The 24,655-nt window shown below is 39.2% G+C and overlaps 1 protein-coding gene across 4 annotated transcripts in view; it reads left to right on the top strand.

Annotated features, from left to right (window-relative positions):
* LOC149064948 (phosphatase and actin regulator 2-like) overlaps positions 1-24,655 on the top strand; it is a 139,868-nt gene that overhangs the window by 50,633 nt on the left and 64,580 nt on the right. The window contains exon 1 of one of the 4 annotated variants that reach the window (XM_089255518.1): positions 1,509-1,839. The exons of 2 other annotated variants lie outside the window; for them this stretch is intronic. In XM_089255518.1, the coding sequence (XP_089111644.1) occupies positions 1,773-1,839 (67 nt within the window). In that variant the 5' untranslated portion in view covers positions 1,509-1,772. Of the gene's footprint in view, positions 1-1,508; positions 1,840-13,936; positions 14,723-24,655 lie in introns of those variants that run through there. One more of the 4 variants, XM_089255516.1, reaches the window with a different exon arrangement.

The following is a 24,655-nucleotide window of genomic DNA, read 5'->3' as shown; positions in this document are numbered from 1 at the left end:
TATGATGCGCCAGAGTAAATTCAGAAATGAGCTGTTAATCGTACACCGTGCATTTTATGACTGATTTACCTATTTCCAATGACTTGCTTTCATTCAGCTCTCTCTATTCACAAGAATTTATTCTAATTTTTCTATCTGTATCAAAAAAAAGTCCCCTTTCGTGAGAATAACTGTTTTGCTAACCTCATTCAAATGTATGAATTCCTTCAATTTTTATGAATTTTTGAACTATTTACGGGGATAACCTGTATATACCGCCGTCAGTGTACAGGGTGATTCAAAAATAATCATTCGATTTCAAAGTAATATATTTCAAAAACTATTACAGATAGCAAAATTGATAATACCTTGTAAGCAGCGGAGACATTTCCACTAATGTTCCATATGTCCTTTCGTTTACGCGGCACAAGTCTACACTCTTCATCCCTGATAAAGCATGCCAGCATTGATGTTTTGTAAAAGCGGTGGTAATTTGGTTCTTGAGCACATTCAAAGTAGCTGGCTGTCGAGGCACGTACACAACAGCGTCTTTAATGAAACCCCCAAAGTAAAAAGCCACCAACAGTAAGAGATCAGGCGACCTTAGAGTAGAGGTCTTCAACGTTTTCATAGTCGCGAGCACTGCCTGTACGTATCATCAAAAGAAAAGACAGAAGAATGCATGAAATTAGGATTAGTTCCCATCCTTGAATGCAATTTGTACAAGGTACGTTGATCAAGTGCTCGCGAGCACCAAATCGGACGCAAGCGTCGATCACCCTTGGTTCTTCAGAGAGCACCGGGTTGAAGATGCCTGCCTTAGAGGCTCGTCTGACTTGACAGTGCTTCATATTTTCATCGGTACGTTCGTTGCACTGAAACAAGCGATAAAGATGTCGCATATTCCAAAACACAAAACATTTTTGGAGTATTGAATTGTGTGGGAATGAAAATTTAACCTTTGCTTCTTCATACCCCGTTTCCTATTAAACATTACTATAATTCATGTGTTTCAAGTTATATTTTTAAACCCGATGATTATTTTTGAATCACCCTGCGTATGTAATGTACACCTAATATAATCTAGAGGTGGGAGAATGCTTGAATAATAAATGTGAAATAGAAAATTTTGTGTTCTCTGTCTGATGACACAGGAGTTTGCTTATCGATCTTTATCTTTTATTTGACAGCCTTTCGGATTTGAAGGCGTTCAAGTGCTTAAAATGAAAGGTTATCGATAATTTTAACATTATTGTTTTTCTTTGGGATCCCGTTTAACAAAATTCGATTAATCACCCTTTTTTTTTTTGGAAAAGTGCGAAGTTTTCGTTATTTTAATTATTCAACATCGGAGTGTGTGTGTGTGTGTCGTCGTCGTTTATATTCCTCATCGGATGCCAAAAGAAATCAAACGGAGTGCATTTCTGAGTAGTTCTGATGGACTCAAAAACCCATTTTCCGGCGCCGTCGACCGGATAAAGTTGTGTTGTCGCCAAGCGCAGTTTTTTCGCTCTCTCAATATCTCCGGCGCTGCCTCGGGGCGCCAAAGCCGAAGGGAGGTGAAAAAAAAAAGTCATTCCTCGCTTCGGTATCTACAGATGAATATTATTTCTCAGGCGAATGGAGAAAGTGTGTTTTTTTCGGTGAATTTGTGTTATCGCGCCCGCTGGAGTTCTTTTCGACTTAGCACCGGTTCGAGGGATCCTAGGGAAAAAGGAGATACTGAGTTTTGTGGTATTTCTTCTCTTCTTTCTTGGAGGAGGGAAAAGTGAAAGGAAATAAGAAATACCGTCATGATGAAAGAGCGTACATGGATGATTGTTCGCCGCAAGAAAGTACCGAATAGTAGTGACAACAAAGGTACGAATTGAATGTTATTGAAATCGTTTTTCCATCTCATTGATTGCGCAAAAAAATTTATTCGCGTTTTAGTGTTGAAACGTGATTTTAAGTACATTTTCCATAAAGAAAGAGAGGGAACAGATGCAGAGAACAAATGCAGTACCGTAATTTCCTGTGCATTATCCGCACGTGCAAACTCTCATTTGTTACCTTTATCACCGACGATAAAATTTTAGGTGATTAAAAAGGGGTGTTGGCCAAGTTCTTTAAAATATTTTTTTTGGAACAAAATTTTTTTCTCCCAAATTCTATTCATTTTCCCACTCGATTTATAAATCATCCGTTATCTAAAAATAATTACTTTGTGAATTAAAAAAAAAAAAGCCATTACCGTAATACAGTGGTGAATCATTTTGGTTTTGAAAGTTAATTTTTAGTGACATTAATTAATGTTAGCGGCTAATTCGAAGTCGTAGCAAACTTGTTTTTTTCCCTACATCCTAACTTCAGAAAATCTTGGAGAATTTTTTTTCCATATTTATTTTCGATTCAGTTAAAAAAAACAACAAAGTTCTTCGATAGAATTTAGTGCGGCTTATACGATGCTGCGTCTCCATCGAAACTTATTTTTCTTTTGGTCATTTTGCTTTGTGCGGGATATACGTATCAGCGGCTTAATTACCGGAAATTACGGCACCCATATTCCAACGTTTCAGGATAAAAAAAAAGAAAGAAAAAAGTTGCAAATAATATTTGGAGGTTGGTCTATAACCCGCACAAAGAAATCCATACTTTTTTTTGTGTATTATTTCGGATTATGAATTGTATAATTTTAAGAAAATGGAGATGGAGTCACACCGAGGATCTTCATGATTACGGGAATACGTATGCTTATTGTTGTGTTTTAACGAAGTATTCTATATGTATAGTGCTTGTGCAATGAGTTTTCAGTTTCTTTCTATTGCTTTTTTTTACAATTTCACACACAACCTATTCAGAGACATTGCTATTATTGCATTCATGTTCACACACACACACACACAATAGAGGTACGACTCTGTGTTCTTCAACCGCTAGTGCATGTGATTTTTTGTCAGTCCGCAAAACATTTCTCTAAATTCATATTTAGCAGCAACGTAATTTTAGATTTGATTAAATAAAAGTCTACATACTGTGTTTGAATTTTTTTTCAGGTACGCAAATTATTTTTATTCATGTAGTTTTTCTAGTCCGTAAGTTATTTACCGATTTTAATGTTTTTTTTTGCCAGTCCTCAAATTATTTCTTCTATTTATGAATTTTTTTTTCCCGGTCCGTAACTTATAGAGAAATCTAAAATTAAAGTTTAGTTTCTAATTTTCTTTTGTACCTGGAACCTTTTAATATAATTCTTTGTTAAAATTTATTTTTCCCTAAAAAACTTTTTTTGAATGAATTTTTTGAGGGAAATCAAAATTTCAACTGAGGGGAAATCGTCGTATGCGGACTCAACGTAAAATGCGCATGTAAATCGTTTGTGATGGTATCGTGCGTGCGACTTTTTTTTTTTTTCATGTTTTCCGGATAGAGCTAATGTTTATTTAGAAAATCAGTGGAACGGTCATTAAACCTTTTTTTTTTCTATCGTGACAGCTGATAATTTTTCTAAGGGCACGATTCGTGCTGGCTGTGTTGTTTGTTCAATCATCTTTTCTTCGTATGTCCAATTTCGCTTCATCTTTCGTGTTCACAGTGAAAATTCACCGATGCACGTTCTGGATTTTGTGGATCGTGTGATACGCGATGCATCAGCCTGCTGGACAAACACGATCCGCTATACGGATAGAGTCCGTATTTCGCTCTTTAATTGATGTGGCGTATCTCATATTTTATGTGGATAGACTAACTCGAGGCTGGAGGAAAACCCGGGCAGAAAAACAAATTCTGAGAAAGAAAGAAAAACCCCTACCAAACGTCATGGAAAATGGTACAACGTTATTCAGTGAAGAGGTTTCCAATTCGCGATAAACTCGTTGGTGGATTTGAACGACCCTTATCCTAAGCCCCTACGACCGTAACCCACAGGTTAAGAACCCTTATCTCTAACGTATTCATGTGTCTGACGTGTATGTTTTCGAAGTGTTGCCATCTGCTTCTAAATTATAAATATTTTAAAAGAGCGTGGCAGATACTTGAGTTTTTGTCTACTAACTACAATGTGCATTATTTAACTACTAACTACAATGTGCAATTATTTTTTTGTTTTGTGCTTTTGCCTACCTGCAAACAAAGTGACGGAAGCCGACTCGCATTCACGTTAAAAAGTGAGAAACCAACCTCGGAGGATCACCATTGTACGGCCCGTAGAGATAGAACCTCCAGAATATCGCGATACTGTGCAGTTTTCTACTGCCGTATCAGCAACGTCCATTCTTGCGTTTTCCGCCCACGAATAAAACGTAAATTCTCTTATCAGTACTTTTTTACTTAAAGCAAATCCAAGGAGGTTCGATAAAAAACGAAAAATAAAAACACTTGCTGATCGTTCAGGTTGTTGAGATAACGGGGTAAGCACTGTTATCGAAGACAGATGAAGGACCTCGTGATGGGGGAAATCGGTGTTTTATCCACTGAATGTTCGCTTCAAAGGAAACTTGGTTCTTGGGAGAAGAAATCAAATTTATATAATGTGTGACTTCTTAAGCACTTTGCGATCGAGGACGTAATATTGCGTCCAACGCCAGTGGAATAAACTCGTCTATCTTTCTCTCTCTTATTACCACGAAACTTTGTTGCAACCTTATGAAAAAAAATCTTTCATCTCCTTGATGAGGAGGTAAAAAGCTACTATTCTAAGGTTAAATAGGTTCTACTATATACATGCACATAAGAGGGGAAAGAAACAGGTAGGAGAGGGTGAAAAGAGAAATATAATTCATACCTACTATCTTTTATTTACAGATAAGAGAGAGAATATAGTAATATACTGTGTGTGTGTTTTCCTTCCATTTGCTTTTTTTCCCCCTTCCTTTTCTAACACGCCGATATTTTAGAACAAGGTTATGAAAACTTGTATTTATCGCAGATTCATCAAACACATCATCCGAATTTCTTGCCAATCGCATGTGAGCGAACATGCGATACACAACCGAAGCGCTTGTCATAGATGCCAGTGGTTTCGATTTTTTAGACATCAAAATCTTCAGGAAACCAGATTCTTTCGTATCTTTATAGAAAACTCAGTAAAAATCCTCAAATTATGTTTCGCAAAAATTTCAAGTCCCCAAGGAAAGCCCCCAGTTTTTGCTATCTCAAGGGGTGATAATTTTTTCTCGAGAAATTTCCGATTGTCGCCAAATGTGATACCGAAACCTAGGAAAGCTTTCAATTATTGCTGGAAATTTCCAATAAAATGGCTAAAGGTAGGGAAATGAAGTACTGCTGCGAATCACAGTCGATTAGAAGGAATTTCACGAAAAAAAGAGAAGAAAAACTCTTTAATTGGCAAGCATTTAAATATCCAGAGGGACCAATTTAAGGGGTTATGTCAACCCCTTCACGTACAGGCTGTTGACAACGAACATCGATGATCCCTATTCGACGGGTGATGATGAATCTGGTGACCTTGTTCTAACTCAACCGCACGTTAAACGTAAGAAGTGGAAAGAAAGAATAGAAGAAAAAGAAAGCGGGGGGGGGGGGGAACAGTAATAGATTAGTAGATAAAGTATATAGTAGATCTCTTTTCACCCTCACTTTATGTGTTCTCTTTCGCTCTTGCGCGTATATAGAGATACATTATATGTGGGGGGGGGGGGTGTGGGAGTTCACTAACAGGAGTACAGAAAGAACGGGGAAGAAAAAAGTTACAATAAAGCTTTGCGATGGTGAAGGAGAAAGAATACAGGGAACTAGATTGAATTTATTCCACTAGCAGTTTGGACGAAATATTTCGTCCGTGATCGTAAAGGGGTTAAAACGCAAATGAGGTGTCCTGAATGCTATTACATCACAAAAAAATATTAATATTTAAAAAAAGTGAGATTTTGCATTTCAGGGAACACACGGTGTATTTATGATTTACGATTTACGTAGATTTAAATAGTACAAAAATGTAATTTATTGTTTTCCAACTTGCTTTTCTACATTTTATCACTGTTGCTTCTTGCTTTGGTTTGTCAAGAAATAGGAGACACGTGTTCCTTCGAACCATTCTGCTGATAATTCTAAAAAAAACTTCAGGAACAGCTCACAAGTAAAAATCGAATGTTTAGGAGTTGCTTAGAGGTATCAATGCCGAAACGAGTTCAAAATATGAAATGCGTTCACTTGAAAGATATGAAAAAATCATGATCATCTTGATTCTAGTAAAGAATAACAAATACGGGAAGAAACGAGAGAGAGAGAGAGAAAAGAAGGAAAGCCGGTAGGGTCAAAATTACAGGAAAATACCGGAATGTTCCGGGTCGTAAGGTCGACCCGAAAAATTCTTAATTTTCCCTTTTATTCGTATGACATATTTCTTCTGCAGCGAAATGCTTTGTCACGTGAGAAACTACAGATTTTTGAAGTCTGGGAATTGGCACCTATAACATTGTGTAAAAAATTTATTGTAACTCCATCAAATACAACAATTTTATGAAATTATTTTTTATGTATCGCAGAATAGGAGTCCAACACAAAAACGCCCGTTTTAAATTCTTAAATAAGGCCTTTTTGGAGACGTCGAAACGTCTTTACCGTCTTCATTCGCGATTCCTTCCATTAATTTTGAATTCGTCCATACGAATACAGCAGCGATGCTCTTACTGTTTCCTTTTTTTCTTTCGAGACGTTGATGACCGGAATCGTTCGAGCAAAATGCTGCAATTGTATTTACGAGCCGACGCTGGAATGAAACAAATTTTATGTAACTGTGCCGCTTGAGTTCGTCTTGTCTGTGGCCCGCTTCTCTCCATGCATTTTTCGCACGGTGACGTTTATGCAGATTTGATGCGTGGTCAATACTCGTTCTCATGATGCCCCGTTTCTTCTCTTTTTTTCCGTCCTTCCACCATCTTTAAATGCTGTGTCCGTTTTAGTTTGTTTTTTTTTTTTCCTTATTTCGGTCTTTGGTTATAATGCACCTGTTTTCGGGTAGTGAGGGGCCCCGTTAACGAGTGACCTTCGTGCTCGAACTCCGTTATTTCGCTTGTTTCTTCTCTCGCTGAAGATTCGCTTTGAATTTTTTTTTTGTTCTCAACCCTTCTTGTCCCATTTATTTTTCTCCATACTGTGTATGTTGTTAGTGGTTCTGAGTTTTTTAACACATATTTTTTTATGCTTTTATTTCCTCTTCCTTGATTTCGTTTTTTATTGCTGGAAATTGAACTTTTTTTTTAATAAGGTACCTCTTAGGAGAGACGTGCATGGTATGACAGACGTGCCGAAAATGTGAAAAAAAAAGGAAAGAAAAACTTCTCATATCCACTCATGATGTGTTTAAAAATATGGAACTGGTGAGAGAGAAGAATTGCGTAATCGCGTAAGTCGAACTTGGTTATGACGACAATGTAGATTCGAAGAAATTTTGTCGTTATAACCGAGGTTCACATTTTCAAGATTTGATAGAAAATATAATCGGATGCAATTCCAAATCAAATCAGCCGGCCCTGTTTAACGGGTACCTCGCTTAAACTGATAACATTCTCTGGAACTAAAATTTCTTTCATGGAGACTATCTAGTTCCCCGCTTAATCGAATATTACGATTCCCATGACAATTGTGTTAATACACATCAACCAATATGTATATGATATTTTTTTATCGGATAAACCATTTAGAATTAATGGCAAATATGTTGCCTAGTCAAGACCTGGAAACAAAACTTTGACTTGAGAGTGGGCACTTCTTTGACCTTGTGAAGTATCCAAGTTTTCTTCAGTATGTGCAGTTAATTATTTTAATTTCGTTTTCTGTTGAGCCCATATAGGGCCGCTAACTTCCTCCAATGAAAAGAAAAAATTTTAGGAAATTGCGATCGTTGTAATTCAATATAATTTTTATTTCATTTTGATTCCTCATTTACTCCAAAAAGTTGTATTAATGCTCATCAGTTTTCAATGTACAAACTGTACTAACGTTGTAAAATGGTTGTTAAAAGTTAAACTTGACAAAATATGGGATGGATATTTATATTTGTAATCGTATTCATCACAAATACATTTTAAAATTATGCAAATCGTTTTATCATTCCCTGATTTCAGTAAAGATTATGAATTAATTTTCTTTGAAAAAACGAGGCAATTTTCTTTTTTAATAAAAGTCTAGACAAGAGAAAAATCACTGGAAAAGTTTCGTATACGACCTACGGATCATATTAATGAGCAAGTTTGTGGGTCAAACATGTAATAAATCTTTTAGTGAAATTACTAAATTTTCTCAATGTTCTGAGCCTTAATTCTAGGAATTTCTTGGGAGTGGGGAGCCATAACAACGGAAGCAAAAGCATATACACACAATTTTTGAGCTATAGGTAAAATATAGGTGCCAACGCTTCCGATTTATCAGCCTTATTAAAATCGTCCTGTCGGAAATCCACTTCCGATTTTTTCGTATCTTCATAAAAAAAAGTCCTCAAATTGAGCTTTGTTTGAATGGAAAATACTCTTCTAGTCCTTGTGATTTCAGGCTGACCCCGTTTTCTCAGGAAAAAATATGGGGAATCAGGATTTTCAAGTAAGAAAAATCGGTAATTGTCATCAATTATGATGATTAAAGCAAGCAAAGTGGGTAATTATTGCTAAAAATTCGTCCCGGAAAAACGGGATCTATGTATGGTCACGCATTGCAATTTCAAAAAAAGTTCCCGGTCTTTCCCCTTTTATTTGTTTGACATGTTTTCTTTGATGATGTGTCACCACGGGATAAACCTACTGATTTTTCAAGTCTGAATTGACACATATGGTAATATATAATTGCGTTAATTGATACATTTATATCCTCCGGTCATTGCCTATACCTAATAAAATGTTGTTATTTTTTGTTTTTCCTTTTTTGCTAATCATGATTACACACTAATTTCATTACATACACCAGATTCACCGTTAAATGTCAATATCTGTGCAAATCATGACCTATTTGTTTATATATATTACTTCTGTTTTCTTCCCACTGCCCTCCCCCTTCTTTTGTTTCTGTGTTTATAATTCTTTTCTTCTCGTTAGCTTTTCATTTTATATAATGGATGTATTATACACAAATTTAATGAACACAAATAAACTACTACATGATTCAACTATTGAAAATGATTGTATCCTTATGAAATTGGTGTGTCCACCAGTATGTATCCTATAGGACCCCTTGATGGATTTTTTGTTTGTTTGATTTATATGTTTTGTAGCAAAAAAATAATAATGACAATAAAATTGAAATTAAAAAAAAAAAAGAAGAAAAATGGTCGTTAACGGAGGATCGTCCCCGAGGTCAGTGCGTTTTCCTCGACGTTATAATCAATCAACATTACTTTTTTTTATGGGGAATCAACTCGGACCGCAAGTTATGAACGTTACAGCCGAGGTGCCATTGCAACAGAGTTTGATCGTATTTATCACATCAAAAATGAAGCTTTTGATGGCTCAACTAATTGAAGTGATTTCATTACGCATGGTGATGGAATGATTGAACTTTGTGTAAAGCGCCTTGAAATACCAGGCTGACTCGTCCACCATCTTTGAGCAATCAGTTGCACGTTGTGAATCGCCGTTTCTTATCTTGCTTTTTTTTTACTCAAAGATTTCCGAGACATCACTTGGAACGGCAAATCTGCTGTTTGCTCAATATGTCCCATCATGACGTGCCCATCGTGTGACGAGCCCGCTCTTCTTTTACAGGCGCCTTAACTTTACGTAAAGTATCGAAATGGCTACACATCGTTTGAAAAGCCTCAAGATTTCACCCGTTATCGAAACAGTAATCGGAAGCCTCATCGTTCATCGACCTTGATGAAATTCCAGTCCGAAATGGAATTATTTGATTGACGGTTTTTCTGCATTGAATTAAGAATTCCTTCTTTATGTCGATTCGACTCATCAAGATTTTTCTTTTTAAATTCAACTTGATGTTCATAATCCGGATCTTATCTCACAAGACATCGAAATGATCAGTAAATGACAAGAGCGATGGTAACTCATTTCATTTCCAGTGACAAGTGCAGTCGGCGGGAGTTTTGATGTTTTCTGAATCGGGCGATGCAATACAGTGTTTGACGATGTAGCCGTCGCATTTGACTCTCCTTTAGAAGGTATAGTCGGTTGTGGGCCTATAATGTTGACTGAAGGTCCTCGTGACTCAAAAAAGGGTTTGAGTCACGAACACCGTTTACTATGAGCATCAGAAATGATTTTTTTTGGCAAAGTTAAGATTTGTTGAAACTGAAGATTAGCATGATGCGTTTTTTTTTTGTTGAGTAGGTTGGTTTATTAGGGGATGTCTGGCAAGAATCTGCTACATCAAACGCAAGCACTGATCACTCCTGGGTGCTTCAATGAGCACCAATGTATTCGATACTCCCGAGTTACAGGTCGAAGATGCTTTGTGTAGACTGGCAAGGGATGGGTTCGCGCGCGTTGCATTTCAGAATACGTGTTCATGTGTGAAATTCATGATCATCGCGCTCAATGTACACGCATGGGTTGGCTAACTTATTTGGCGTACCATTTCAGTTTCTCATGGATAAATCTACCCCTCTCCTCATAAAATAAAATGGTAATTGGATATTGTAATTTTGGAACCAGGAGAATCTACGTAATGTATATCTTATGCAGTGGTCACCGAAGAAAGTGGTGTGTTAGCCACCACCCCGAATGGTATTATGACGGGGATTCTTAACATTTTTTTCATCCCCGTCAACTCATCTCGGAAGCCCCTGCGACCCAGGTTTGGGTTGAGAACTCCTCCATTATGATGTAGAACTCCTGCATTTTGATTTAGAAGAGTAAATACTTCAATTGATGCGGCCGGTACTCCGGTTCCGGTAGTGGAGCTGAGGAATATCACCTATCTCAGAGGTCCATGGTGGTGTTGAGATGGTACAGTGTGTCAGAATTCCGATTCGCAGTTGAAGAGATAGACGTGTCGAGAGATGGTTGGCTGAGAGATGTTTTTTTACTATTTAATCGACCCATTGTGTGTAAATATAAAGGTAGCTGATCGGTTCCGTCGTAAACTAGGTTCCTCCCCCCCCCCCTGCTTCAGCGTTAGTGGAAAACTTCTAGCGCTTATACATTGTACCGTGTATCCACAGAACGCATCGCTCTTCCACAGAATGCTGGAAAAATCTAGATATAACGCAGAAGTAGTGAAATAATGGTGTTGTGCTGAAAGATACCGAATATTATAAGTTGAATAACACAGAGAGCGAGCTCGATTTTTCGGCTAATAAGAGAAGACGAGGTGTGCAGTGCCAGAGGGACCGATCGCGCGTGTGTGGGAATCCGACCTTGAATTGGCGGCGCGAATGTTGCCCATCCAGTTCCAGGACCCTGCGGTAGCCAACCGTGAAGCTTACGGCAATCGCATCGAGTTTTCGCTCTCGAAGTTACCCACATTTGGTAGTTTATGACGTCTTGGCGTTTTTTGTATTTTCTTCTATGGTCGCTGAAATAACCAGTTGGGAGCTGTTGAGGTGGACGTCAACATTGGATGGTCATCGGTATGACCACCAGAATAACTTATGACCCATTTACGCGAATTTTCCAGTGGGTGTTATATTAATTTTCTCATATATTACACCAGTGGTTCTCAAATTTTTGTCACCCTCGACTCTTCTGCCCAATTCATGGTTCATCTGCGGCTTCACAAAATAGTATGGTAGATATTTTCTAATATGAAAGAACCTCTTCAAAGCATAAATATAGGCACACAAATTAATTTCTCCAGCTCACACCGTGACGCCCCTGACATAGGTTGGCAACGGCACTAGGAACCGCGCGACGTGTACTTTGAGAAACGAATAATATAACACATGATAAGCATTCATGTTTGTAGAGTCACTATTATGACTGTTACGTAAGCGAAATCTTCTACTCTAGTCCAGTGGTTCTCAAAATGTGCGTCGCGGTGAGCTGGCGATATTGGTGTATGTCTATTTTCTTTGGAGGTTTCTGTGTTGGGCTATACTGAGGAGTTGTGGAAGAACGTCGACCAAGGCAAGGGAGCCGTTGGTGACAAAAGTTTGAGAAGCATTGATCAAGTCAATGAGTTGATGCTGTGTTTCTCAAGCTTGACAGTCGCTTTTCCTTTAGCCTAGTTGTCCCCCCCCCCCACCACCACCACCACACATTCTAGATCCGAGATCTTTGATGATCCTAGTAAAAGGTTTTCCACGACCCCTTTGTAGTTAATTCATTGCGAGACAAAAATGAAAAGATGCCCTTCTGAAACCCTGTTAACATCCCCTCCATTGAAGCATAGAGAGATAGGGGGGTTTAGGGGGTCATCGCCCCCTTCCGTTCCCAAAACCATTTTTATTACTAGCATTGCAGGAGGGTGGACATGGAAAATCCTCCCATCCATTCGAAGAGCCTGTGTCTGCTTATGCGGGGAGGGCCCCGAAATTCATGGATATCGATCATACATTCTATTAAACTATTGCTTTTCTCTAGTAAACGCACATTCTATTAAACTATTGCTTTTCTCTAGTAAACGCACATTCTATTAAACTATTGCTTTTCTCTAGTAAACGCACATTCTATTAAACTATTGCTTTTCTCTAGTAAACGCACATTCTAGTAAACTATTGCTTTTCTCTAGTAAACGCACATTCTAGTAAACTATTGCTTGATTTTTTTTATAACCACTGAGAAACACGTATCTACATCCTTGGACCCGTTCCTGACTAGTTCGGGAATTCGAAATGAAATCGATTTTAGAAATTCGTGATTCATGTATCAGATTCCCAATGGAGTGATTACTGTCATTTGTTGTTATATGATAAATTATCATTTTTTATCACACGACGGTCATTTTAATCACGTGTAGACTAGATAAAACATCTATTTTACATCTGAGCCTTAATTGATTTAGCTTTATAAATATTTTATCAGATTTCCCGCTTTCTCATCTCTCGATTTCAAAACATGTTACGAGATTTTTCTCGACTACTTTACAATTGATCAATGAGATTTCATTAAATCTCTACCTCCGACAGATAGGAAAAATTTCAACCAATACGATTATCGTAACTAGTGTAGTCTTTTTTTTCTTTAGCCACAACCCAAAATCAACACCACAATCATTTTTGTGACCGATGGGGGTTTCATTTCGAATTTATAAATATACATATTAAAAATTCCTGAGTAGTAAAATGCTTTGGTTTTCAATAATTGTGAAAAAAGTCAGTGGTATCTTAACGAGTGGGCCAACAAGACAACCCCAGTTATTGAAAGCTTTCACCAATCCTGAAATTATTTCTCCCATTTTTTTCAGGATTTTATGAAAATTTCAAAATTCCAATTTTCAATTATTTCTCTCAATTTTCGAGTAATTTTTTCATTAACTTCAAAATCTCATCAATTCCGAATTTTCATTAATTTTTTTTTCAGTGTGTTCATGTTTTTGTCCAAGTACTTTTCAAAGCGTTCTGTAATAACGTTGTGAATACAGACTTTTCCTAAAAAACGCCTTGCTCAACCCGCCGGAATGTCTCTGAAACCTGTGGCGCAACAAAAGGATTTCTAACCGAATTATGAGTAGATACTTTACGACCCACGTTTAGGTAGCCAACTCATACAAGTACGCCTATTTCGTTCGAATTGCGTCGAAAAATTGATTTGAAAAATTCATTTTGAAGCAGACTTTTCATTGTCGAATATTTCCGAATCTATATTTATGAAATTTCAACCGAATTTTTTCATTCAGTGAAATTCCGATTTGAATGTTCGTCTCGTAGTAATTTTACGACTTAGCAAAACTTGAGGAGGAGAAAAAAGTCCAGTTTGGGGTCGAATTGCAAATGGATCGAAATTTTTGTAGAAATGCGATGATATTGTCCAGTTTGTTACGAGACGTCTCGAATATCCGTTCGAGCGATCTTTGGCATCTTTTCGATCGTCATTGGCGATGGATTTTGCTCCAAGTCGCGCTGCCACCGACCCGTACAACCCTGCGTAATGATGTAAACATAACTACAAACGGCTTGTGCTGCTTGTGTGTGTTGCGTACGCGAAGAAGCAGCAGCGACGGCGGCATCCGCGTACCTGCTTTTTGGTGGAGATTGGAATTCCTTTTCATTTTGGCTTGGTTTCTTCGCAATAGGGGTGAAAAAAAAAATGGTTTTTAGTGCACAGCTGTTTCACCACCTTCCTCCTCCTCTGGCTGAATGAAATCCATCTTATATTTCATCAGTTTTTCTCAAGGAAAACGCTTTTCCGCTGCATCTGTAACGTCGAAACAAGTGCGCCAGCAATGTAGTTTTTTATATCTTGAATGATGACGATCTGACTTGTGTGTGTGTGTGGCTCTCTTCGGGCTGGAATGTGCCTTATTATGCAACCTGTACCCGTTCCTCGTTGCGATCAACAGGTGCATGTGGAACAATAGTTACCTGCAGTGGCGGATTTCTTGATGGCGACTTTAGTGTTTATTTTATAGGGATTCCAAGTCGTGGTGTCGCTGTGGTGCATCTGTGATTGGCATTTATGGAATCCTACCATTAACGGGATGTGCGGTGCTTCTGTGTGTCTCCTCCTCTGGTGATTTTTGTTAAACCCCACCTTCAAATCTCTCCCATTACGGTGGAATATTACGTGAAATTTTTAGGTCTTCATCATGCTTTTAGAGGATACCAACGGTACGTGCTCTAGTGCCGACGATAACAAGATGATGACTGTAGTGCCCGTGAGCCCTGCTCGGAGCTATTTCGTCAGCAGCATCTTTGGAAGCCGTGAGTAAATTAACTATACCTACGGTTGATTTTTCATGTTGATAAGATGTGCGACATGTCTATATAATTTGTTCTCAATTCGTTTATTTTTAATCGGTGTTTCATGAATTCAAAATACTTTTGAATCATTTGATCGCTGTTCCATTGTATGGTGATGACGACGAAATGGGATTAGCTCGAAAAAATTTTGTTAACCCTTTAAGAGGTTTTTGAAATTTCCCTGATCCTGATTAAACTGCCACGGTGGAAATCACTAAAGCCTTTGCGAAATGCCACACATTTTTGCAAGAATATTTTTGTCCAAATAAGTGCTTCAACACCTAGAGTGATAAGAAAAACCAGAAAGAAAAATGCTGACATTTTTCTATTTATACTGTACGTAACAAAAGCTGAGCCTGCCTAACAAAAGCACGGCTGTTGATCTGTTTGGTGGTGGGAGATGGAAAACTTGTTCATGATTGAAGCCCCCTGTACAGAGCTAGCTGGCCTAGGCATTGCCGAAATAAGAGGGTCTTAAAGCGAGATATCTCGTGATCGCCGAAACACAAGGCGAAATATCTCGCTATTGTGTGTCTCGCTATAAGTATAAAGACGAACTTAAAGGTACATACCTGATATTGTGGCAGAATTTGAAGTCTATAAGGAAGCCAAAATGCACGTTTATTCGTTAGAAAAAGTCGTCATGGCTATTCAGACAAGCATCACAACTAGAGCCGCCATATTGATAAATCGAGTAAACTGCATAAATCCATTTAAAATAAGTTACTCGGCATTTCTGGAGCAAAATATGGGAGACAGATTGCATCGCCGCTAGAACACGCATCAGTCTGACAACATAAACACGTTAAGGCATGTACCAATTCGTTATGAAGTTTACGAGGTGCATGTACGGTTAAGTAAGTAGCATTCGTTATGTTCTAGTGTTGCAAGACAATGTCATTTTGCAAAAAATACTGAGATTCCGCTCCAACATCCTATAGCCTTCTGACTTTCATTCACACCTTCGAAATAAGTTCCAAAGCATACATGTTTAACCGATGGCCCGCAGGTCAAATGTGGTTATCGGAGTCGTCTGATGTAGCTTGGGAACTGAGACCTGGTTTTGTAAAAATGAACCAAGTGGCACACATTTCCAGATCACTTCAGGGACCCACAGCATAATTACATAATTACATATACGCTCTAGCGAAGGAAAATCTCTATCTCCTCTGTAGCTTAGTGGTCAGAGCACTCGTCCGGCAATCGAGGGACCCGGGTTCGACTCCCGGTGGAGGCAGAGATGAGTTTTTTCCTTCCTTAAAAAATAAACATCTGAAATAATAAATATCTTCACAATATCCAGTCTTCCGTATATCTTGAATTACAGATCACTTTACCCAGTCAACTCGTGTGACGTGACGTTTACGTCCTTTCGTGTTGTATATCTTCGTGTAAATTCCAAGTTATCTAACTTTTATGCACGGCGCGTGACATTCAAAGGCCCAGTAACGAAAGAATGTCAACGTGACGTCATACGAGTTGATTGGATAAAATTGAGTACAGTGTTTAAACATAAGGTATTTAAATTATAGTTGATTGAGTTAAGTAACCCGCGGTACAATATCACGTCATTTGAGTGGCTCGCAGCGCATGCCCAGATCACTTAAGTGACCCGCGGCATATTTTAAAATTGTTTAAATTTCTGCGGCACGCTGTTCCATTCATTCAAGTGGCCCGTGACACGTTTCCAAACCAATGAAGTGGTCTGCACTTTTAAAGCTTGAGCACCCTTGCTCTAAAGCAGTGTTTCCCAAAGTGGGCAATATCGCCCTCAGGTGGGCGATGGAAGCTACGGATATAATATAGGATCCCATGGGTTCATCTGAGTTGAGCGGGGTCAGTGGAGCAAAAAGTTTGTTAAACTAAAGCAGAGGTCTTCAACTTTTTTCTACTCGCTAGCACTGCTTGTACCCATCATCAAAAGAAGAGCACCCTGACGGCAGTTTGGCATACCAATGCATGAAATAGGGTGATTTCAGTCCTTGAAAATTCAATTTGTACAAGGTGCTTAGTTGTAAAGTTGATCAAGTGCTCGCGAGCACAAAATCGGACACTAGCATGGAGCACTCCGAGTGTTTCAGGGAGCACCGTGGTGTTCACGAGCAACTGGTTGAAGATGCCTGCTCTAAAGTCTTGGGGGACGAGCGCTGCCATGCAACATTCTACCACGTGAAGCCTCTTATTGAAGGTTTCAAGAAGCCAGTACCATACCTTTTGCCATTTTAGCGAACCAACCAACCAAAAGTACTTGCGGACGGTAACGGCCTTCCTGAGAAGTTTGATGCCGTCAAAATGCCTATGGTAGCTTTTGCTCATGAACAAAAATGCATTCTGCCTTGTATGTTTTTGGTATGTTTTGATTGAAACAGGTTTCATCTGATCGACCCATATACATCATTTTGAGTGGAATTCCTACATTACTGCATCGCCAATCAATTATGTTTTCAGCATATATCGGCATTTTCAAGTAAACGTCAAGCAACTTGCAGTAATTATTTATACATTTAAGCAATACTCTCAAGGTAATTCCTCTCATCAATAACAGAATTGAGAGCATCGGTCGAGGCTTTTTGCGACTGTAGATTGCGTCTGAGAAGCGAGTTCTTTTTTTCAAAAACTATTTGACGGTTGTTAAGTGATTGTGATGAGAGGTATTTAGAGTCTCAGAGTGCTGTCCGATTCCTGTAGTTATTGCTGCGAACATTTTGATATACCCGTTGGGTGTCGTCTCTAATAAGGTGTCCTTCCATAGCGGCAGGCTTATGACTATGATAATCTATGGATTATGATCCCATATTCAGAGACCACTCGTTACATATCAAAATACCGCTCTGGACGATCACTCTGAATCCGCAGGAATCGAGCGCAGCGTATTTTTTTTGGGACACCACGTTCTTACAATAAATATCGGAGATTATATCGGTGCTTTTCGATTACAGTAACACCTGTGATTTTGGACACATATCCACATTAAACGGTTTAGATTGTCGGGGCAACACCCCCTAAAGAAGACGCCCTCTTTAGGGAGTGTTGGTCGGGGCCGGTACTGGATGCTTGGTTAAGCCGGGGCAAGCATGCATTTTGTCGCCCCCTTGTAATGTTGAAGCACCGGTAAAAGGGGGAAATTTATGTTCGGGGCATGAGACCTTCCCCAGTGGCGGACCTGTAGATTTCAACTAGTCATCATCTAGTGATACAATGTCCACAATACTGTATCTTTATTTTTTTACAGGTGTTACTGTAGCCGTCATCCGCGAGCCCATTGGTGGAACCACCGAGAGAAAAAAAGTTCCTCCCTTCCCCCCTGCAAGCCATATTTGCACTAATTTCTGCTTTGTTATAAAACTCATTCCACATACTCTTTTAAGACCACAAGATTGCATATACAGTAAAATTCCTTAAAGTGGTCACCACTCAGATGTAGTAGTCCCTATATTGCCCCCTAATAATTTCCTTTGTATAATACAGTAAATCCTGTCAGTTTTGACCCTTTTGCATCATGGGCATCTTTTTACATTAGACAATTCTAAATGGAACCAAAGTATAATCCTATAACAATGTCCACAATAATGTACCTTCATATTTTGGACACTTTAACTTAGGCACCTACGGTTCTATTGAAATCTGTCCAACTAAGACAGGTTTTATTTTAAAAAAAGAATGCATTTCAAACTACTGATTAAAGGTCATCTATATTACGGACGAGTTCTTTTTGTCCTGCCGGTGTCCGCAAAAGAGGGGTTTTATTGTATTACGGCCGATGTCTGATTTACAGGCACATCGCGAAGTGAACGGCCAGTTCTTGGTCACTTCGTGAATAGGGGATGACAAGGTCAGTCTGAAACTAGGCAGTGTGCTACGTAAACTCACGAGTGTGGCCTTGAAGTGATGAATTCAAAAATTTTTGTCAATTTTTTTCAATATACACGCGCGTGTACAAAAACTAAATATTCATCTTCTACAGATATGGGGCCGTTCAAGTATTACGTTAACAAATTTTTAGCCATTTTTTACCCCCTCCCCCCCCCTCTTGTCAGCAAAATTCCGTCGTCAGCTCTGCCCCTCTGAATCCCAACTCATATTTTCATAAAGGGTGTTCGATGACGTAAGCATTATCCAAAACCCCCCCCCCCTTGTCATCAAAAGTCAGCAAATCGGAAACCCTTCCCCCCCCCATCGATGATGTAATACTTGAACGACCCCTATATCAGTGGTTTTCTTGGCATTTTTTTGACTAGCGGAGCCTTTTTTGGTATGTAATTTCTGTATCGACACCCCATATATTCTATGTATTCCTTATTTACCGACTTTTTTTTAAAATTAAATATATATTTTTTTCAAATTTACGTTGTATTTTTTATTTTTCTCGAGCGGCCGCGAAGCCCCTGTGAGTGCCCACGAAGTTCCAAGGGCTTCGCGGAGCACCGGTTGAGAACCACTGTTCTTTCTACATCATCGTCGGAGAGAATGGTTTTGATTCCCCCTCCTCGTAGCAAGAGTCATCCGAAATTCCAACGGAATGTTCTTTTATTTCCTCCATAGCCTAAACGGGTTTTGGCTTTTTTTCTCCTTCTCCTGTGGATGCATTTCGCAATTCCGTTGTTTCACAGATCGACGATGACGAGTGGCGAACAAAGGTGGGGGGGGGGGGAAACGATGAGATCGATGCGTTCGAGAGATGGTTGAGAACTATGTATTGATGTTTAGAAATGGGGAAAAAGAAAAACCTTTCCTCGAGGGGAAATTTCGTACTTCCCGTGCCCGAATCATACGTGAGATGATCATTTGATTTCACAAGCGATTCTTTTTTCCCTGTCCCTAAATGATTGATTCATTTGTAATTGCATTTGGCATTGAGCACTGGAAGTGATCTCCTTGGGTTTTTTTGTATTCACGTGACCCGTAGACGTACGGATAGAGTTCTAAGGTAGTGATGCCTGTATAATTTTCCCTTGCTGTAATGTCCACGGTTATCTATCTACATATTTCCGTGGAGTCTTTGTTGACGCAGCATGGCCTTACAAGTCCTTGCACCATATGAGTAATCGCGGAGTATTGAAATAGTGGAAAAATTAGATTTTTTACGTATCGATTTTGGTCACATTTTTAAAACCGAAGATTTTACATCGAATCGCCATTGAGAGCATAGTTCCAAGGAAGCTCCATAAATCGTATCTGATACGTAATTGAATACGAATTTTGGTGAGGTCGAAGAATGCGTTCTGGTGAATTTGCAGATACCCACGGTTTCTGACAGGGCTGTAGCCCTGGGATGTGTGAATTCCATTACAGTACTTTTTGGTTTTTACTCTATAAATTCTAAAAGCCCCTTCAAAAATCCTAGCCGGGGTCCTTTCTAAAAATCTGGACTTGTGGGGGGGGCATGGTGGTATCAATACTTTAGATTTAGAAGAGTTTCTGCTGCTGTTTATGCCTATGATCTTGAACGTGTCGCTCAGGGCTTGAGAAATCGTGAAAAAAAAACACCTAGGCTCTAAAACCTAATATTTTAGGAGCCAAGCGTATTTCTTTTGTTTGTCTGAGCTAGTAATCACACATACAAAATTTTGAGAACCAATATCAATTTTTTTTATTCGCCTTGGTGACCTGGCGCCTGGGATTTGTCATGTACTGCTGCAGCTATTATCCCTTTTGTTTAAACCTTGCATGTTTGATCGTTTCACCTACAAACGTAACGACGTTTGAGATGTCCGCGTGACAACAAGACATCAGATATCTAACCCTTGAATGAAAGGGTTACAACGCTATTGAACCAGTGTTTCCTCAAGCTACAGGTGTTTTGGACTGCTTTTTTTTTTTGCTTAACATTTACACTGAAACACATACGGCAGTCTGAACCGTATTTATGCCCGTATTGTGCTGTCCCGAGTTTCATTCGTTCCTGCAAGTTGCTAGTGTCATGAGAAACGTATCTTGAATCAAACTTCCCCATTTAAAATACTGGAAATTTCAACTCGTTCTAGAAACTCCGAATCCTCGTAAGTTGAGGTACTATTGTTTGCGTGAAATCCTAACTTTTCTGTCATAATTTAAATTGCGGGATTTAGGTATTCTCTAGAGCTGCCTTCCAAACTTATCTGCTCTACCGATGCCCCCGCCCATCATATTGCCAACCCATTGGATCCTGTATTGCACTCACAGCTTCTATTAAGTACTTGTGTGGTCTGTCAAGAATCAACGTTCCCATTTGGTTTTCCGATGCCCTTCTAGGAATCGACATCGTTCTTCGAGAAACACTATTCCGGAGCCTACAAATTCATTGGAACATGCTCGACCGTCCAAGAATCAAACCCCTAGCCCCAAGTACCGAAAAGCTGAAGCGATCGCTGTGCATTAATTCACGCTCAGTTCACTGTTGGATAATCCGACTTCCAAAGCCCGCGTAAGTGATGCTGTATGTAATGTTGTGCGGTTTGGTGACCACTAATGCGAATAACCGGGTTGGGGGAAGGTGGAGACATTTAACCCGTTCCGCTTTCGATTTCCTGAGTTCTCGATTTCAGATTTCCGACATTGCGGAGAGTAAAGCGTTTTGGCGATGTTAATGCCCGTAAGCTTAGTCGTTCTACATTCCGAATAATATTTTCCGCATCGATTATATACAGGACTCCTCCTGGAAAAAAGAAAACCAAAGCGCGAATTCGTTGAACTAGAGCGAAGCCTATCTGCGCGTGTTTGTCTAGTCCTTCGTCGCCGTTGGCGCTGGAACCGAGAATCATGGACAGTCAAAGCGTGTCCGCTGGCCTTACCTGGTGTTCTTTCTTCGATGTGATGGACATGGAACTTCTGAGCTGAAACGTTTTGACTGATGTCGTGTTTCCTTTCCCCCCTCCCACACGATTTTGACCATACGTCAGCGTAAACGTGTGTGTCCATCAGTATTCACACTCCTAGTCTTATACTTTGTTGCGTGTGTTTCTCTAGTTTGAAAGGAAGTAAAGGATGCGAATCGTCCGTTTTTACTTTGAAGTTTTTCGCTTCGAAGAGCACCAGCGTGTATGTTGAACGAGTGTTTATTTACCGGTCATCGTGTTCGATTTGGGACTTGCGGTCACTAAAGGTCAGGAGCTCACTATTCCGGTTAAGCATGGAAATTTTTGTAAAGATTCATATATTGTACATTTGATGACCAGACGTTCAACGTTTGAGAGCTGTTTCCTCCCCCCTTCTCCACGACGTTCGGATTGTACGGAAGAATATGATATGGAGCCAAACCTCTCCAAGTAGATACCGTTAGGACTGAAGTGAATGTTTTTAAGCAAAGGGCCCTGAGAAATCTCGTAGTACCTTTTGCGAGCGTTTGGTCACAAGTCCTAAGAAATCCAAGTTTTATTCACGGACGCTATTTTTGGTTTTTGGAATTAATCTTGTTATTGAATTATTTTCGGTATTTACTGAATCTCTTAATAGATCTCCGAGTAGAATGTTTGTAGGTGTACAGTAGTGCTCAAGTTTTTTGTAAAACGTCTGGTCTACAGGGGATGTGACAACTCTAGGCACCCTGTCAACAATGTGTTAAGTAGTTTCTCACTTACCCGGTTACGAAAAATGTGAAATGGTTTTCCTTTAAGCCGTTTTATAAATTTCCCTGATCGACGTTATGACTGGCTCAGTGGAAATAACTAAACCCTTCGTAAAATGCCGCGTCCTTTTCAAGATCAAGACTTCCAATTTTGTGCAGGTGATGGTGCTTTCCATCCTAACTCCGAGAACAATAAACAGAGTAAGGCTGGAATTACACTATAAAAGTTTCATAAAATTTATTTTACAAAATTTGAAAAACAATCAATAAACCTATTGGTTACATTCCCTTGAATGTAACCAAACCATCATCTAGTTTCGTATCAAACAGTAACGTTCGTAGAGGTGCTCATTTTTCTAGTTAGCACGCTAACAGAAGACTAGGGGAGAATATTACCCTATTCACAGCACGTGCGGGAACGAAAGTGAAAAACCATCGGCCAGTTGTGATAACGTGAAAATAAAGCGCAACATTTTTGCTCGTAATGCTAATCATCGCTCGTTAATCGAATCAGAATTTGTTTCAAATTTTTGCTCGTTAACCGAACCACTTGTTAATAGAGGTTACACTGTATTTCGAACACCATCTTTTCTGCTGTTGTCCAAACGTGAACAGTAGCGGATTCCGCCATTACTTCCTAGAGATGTATCTCTAGGAGGTAATGATTCCGCCCGCTTGCTGTTGATCGACAGTAATCTAGTGTGGGAAAAAGCACCACAGTATCTGGGTTCATCATTGTTCGAAGTAGGATCGTTTGCTATACAATTTACTTCAAAATTATTCCTATACGCTTTTTGACATGTAAATTTTTGATGCAAACGTTCTCTATCTAATTCGTTCGTGCAGAAACGGGAAAAAAACCGAAAATTCCAAACACCCACTTGGAGTAATTTACTCGTGTTTGCTTATTTTTAGTCAAAAATTTGCTCTTTGTGTGACTCTGATGGTGCCCAATATTATTCAATTGTCTTCCGTATTTTTAGGACATGCAGAGGCATAAACAATGTTGCATTTCCAGCTCTAAGTGCTTCATATGTCAAAAATGATCATGCTGGCATTGAACAGTAAAATGTAAACAAATCCCTTTAAAAAAGATGGACAGCACAGTTAACCTTCCGGTTACCTTTTTTACAGTGGGCCTTGTAATTTGCACATTTTGCACTGTGCTATTGGAAGTGGTCTCGAAGGAGAGGCATTCCTAAAACAAATGTACATATTCATAATTGGCTGTGCATCGGGGAATAGAATTGACAGGCTGGACTTTATAAGACTCCTTGAAAAAAATAACTTAATACAGTACATTGTGAGGAGACAGAAAAGAATAATTTGTGGTTGTGTTAGTACGCTGTTTTGGCCCAAAATTGTTTTTGTTATCGAGCCATTTTTGTCATTTTGCTTTGACTCGAGTCAATCTTATAGGATACTGAAATAGTGCTATAAAATTATTTTTTTAAATAAATTTTTTGAATTTTTTTTCATAAGGCTATGATTATGCTGTCTTGGGGTGGGGGTTACCCTTCCCTTTGTCATAATTTTTCTATTTTTTTGAGTGGGAGCCCTGAAATAGTATGCTTTATCCCAATCTATTCTCTCTTCAATCTGAGTTTTCCCCTACGCAAGGAAAATTTGGCGCCTATGATCTCGGTGCATCTTCCCCCAGAATCTTGTTATTAATAGTTGAAGCGCGCCTGTGACCGCGAGGATCGGAATTTCTCGAGGCTGTGGGTCACTCGAAGCCACCCACCTGAACAGGTTCTGCTGCTTCTCTCTCTCAGATTTCCGGCAATCGTACTTGTGTATTATTGCATTAATCTTAATTTTCTCTCAAACTCTTGGCATATTCATTGTATCGTTCATTTTTAAGATTTGTGCGGTTTTTTTTACTATCGATATTTAGTATTTATCGCGCCTAAGGGCCCTTTCACACGGAGCGGATGCGGGTCCGGAAGAAGTTGACGAGCCGAAAAATCTCCGCACCTAGGAAATGTTCATGCGGGTCCGGACGTCGTCCGCATGTGTCAAAACCAAAGTGCGGCCTCCGCATCCGCACATAGAAGTTTTGACAATAGGTTTATTCGGAGCTATTCACACGATGCGGAGCGAATTCGTCCGCATCTTTAGCTACTTTTTGAAGGTGATTTTTCACGGAATTTTTTTAATTATTTGCCAAAAATACCCTTAAAAACACCATATGATGGTCCCTGCTCATTAATATAATGTACCTACATACGTCTATCCCTCCGTTTCTTTCTGAGATGGAGATATAGCAACTTTAACTGCATTTTGTCCATATTTCACAATTTGATACAATAAAACTTGTCAACAACGGCCACTGACGGCACCAAAATTAT

This window comes from Pholcus phalangioides, unplaced genomic scaffold (genome assembly GCF_987345545.1).
Source record: "Pholcus phalangioides strain wild (caught in Gottingen) unplaced genomic scaffold, Ppha-v1.0 ptg000042l_1, whole genome shotgun sequence".
NCBI lineage: Eukaryota > Metazoa > Arthropoda > Arachnida > Araneae > Pholcidae > Pholcus > Pholcus phalangioides.
The sequence above is the reverse complement of the archived record's forward strand: the minus strand, read 5'-3'. Positions and strand labels throughout refer to the sequence as shown.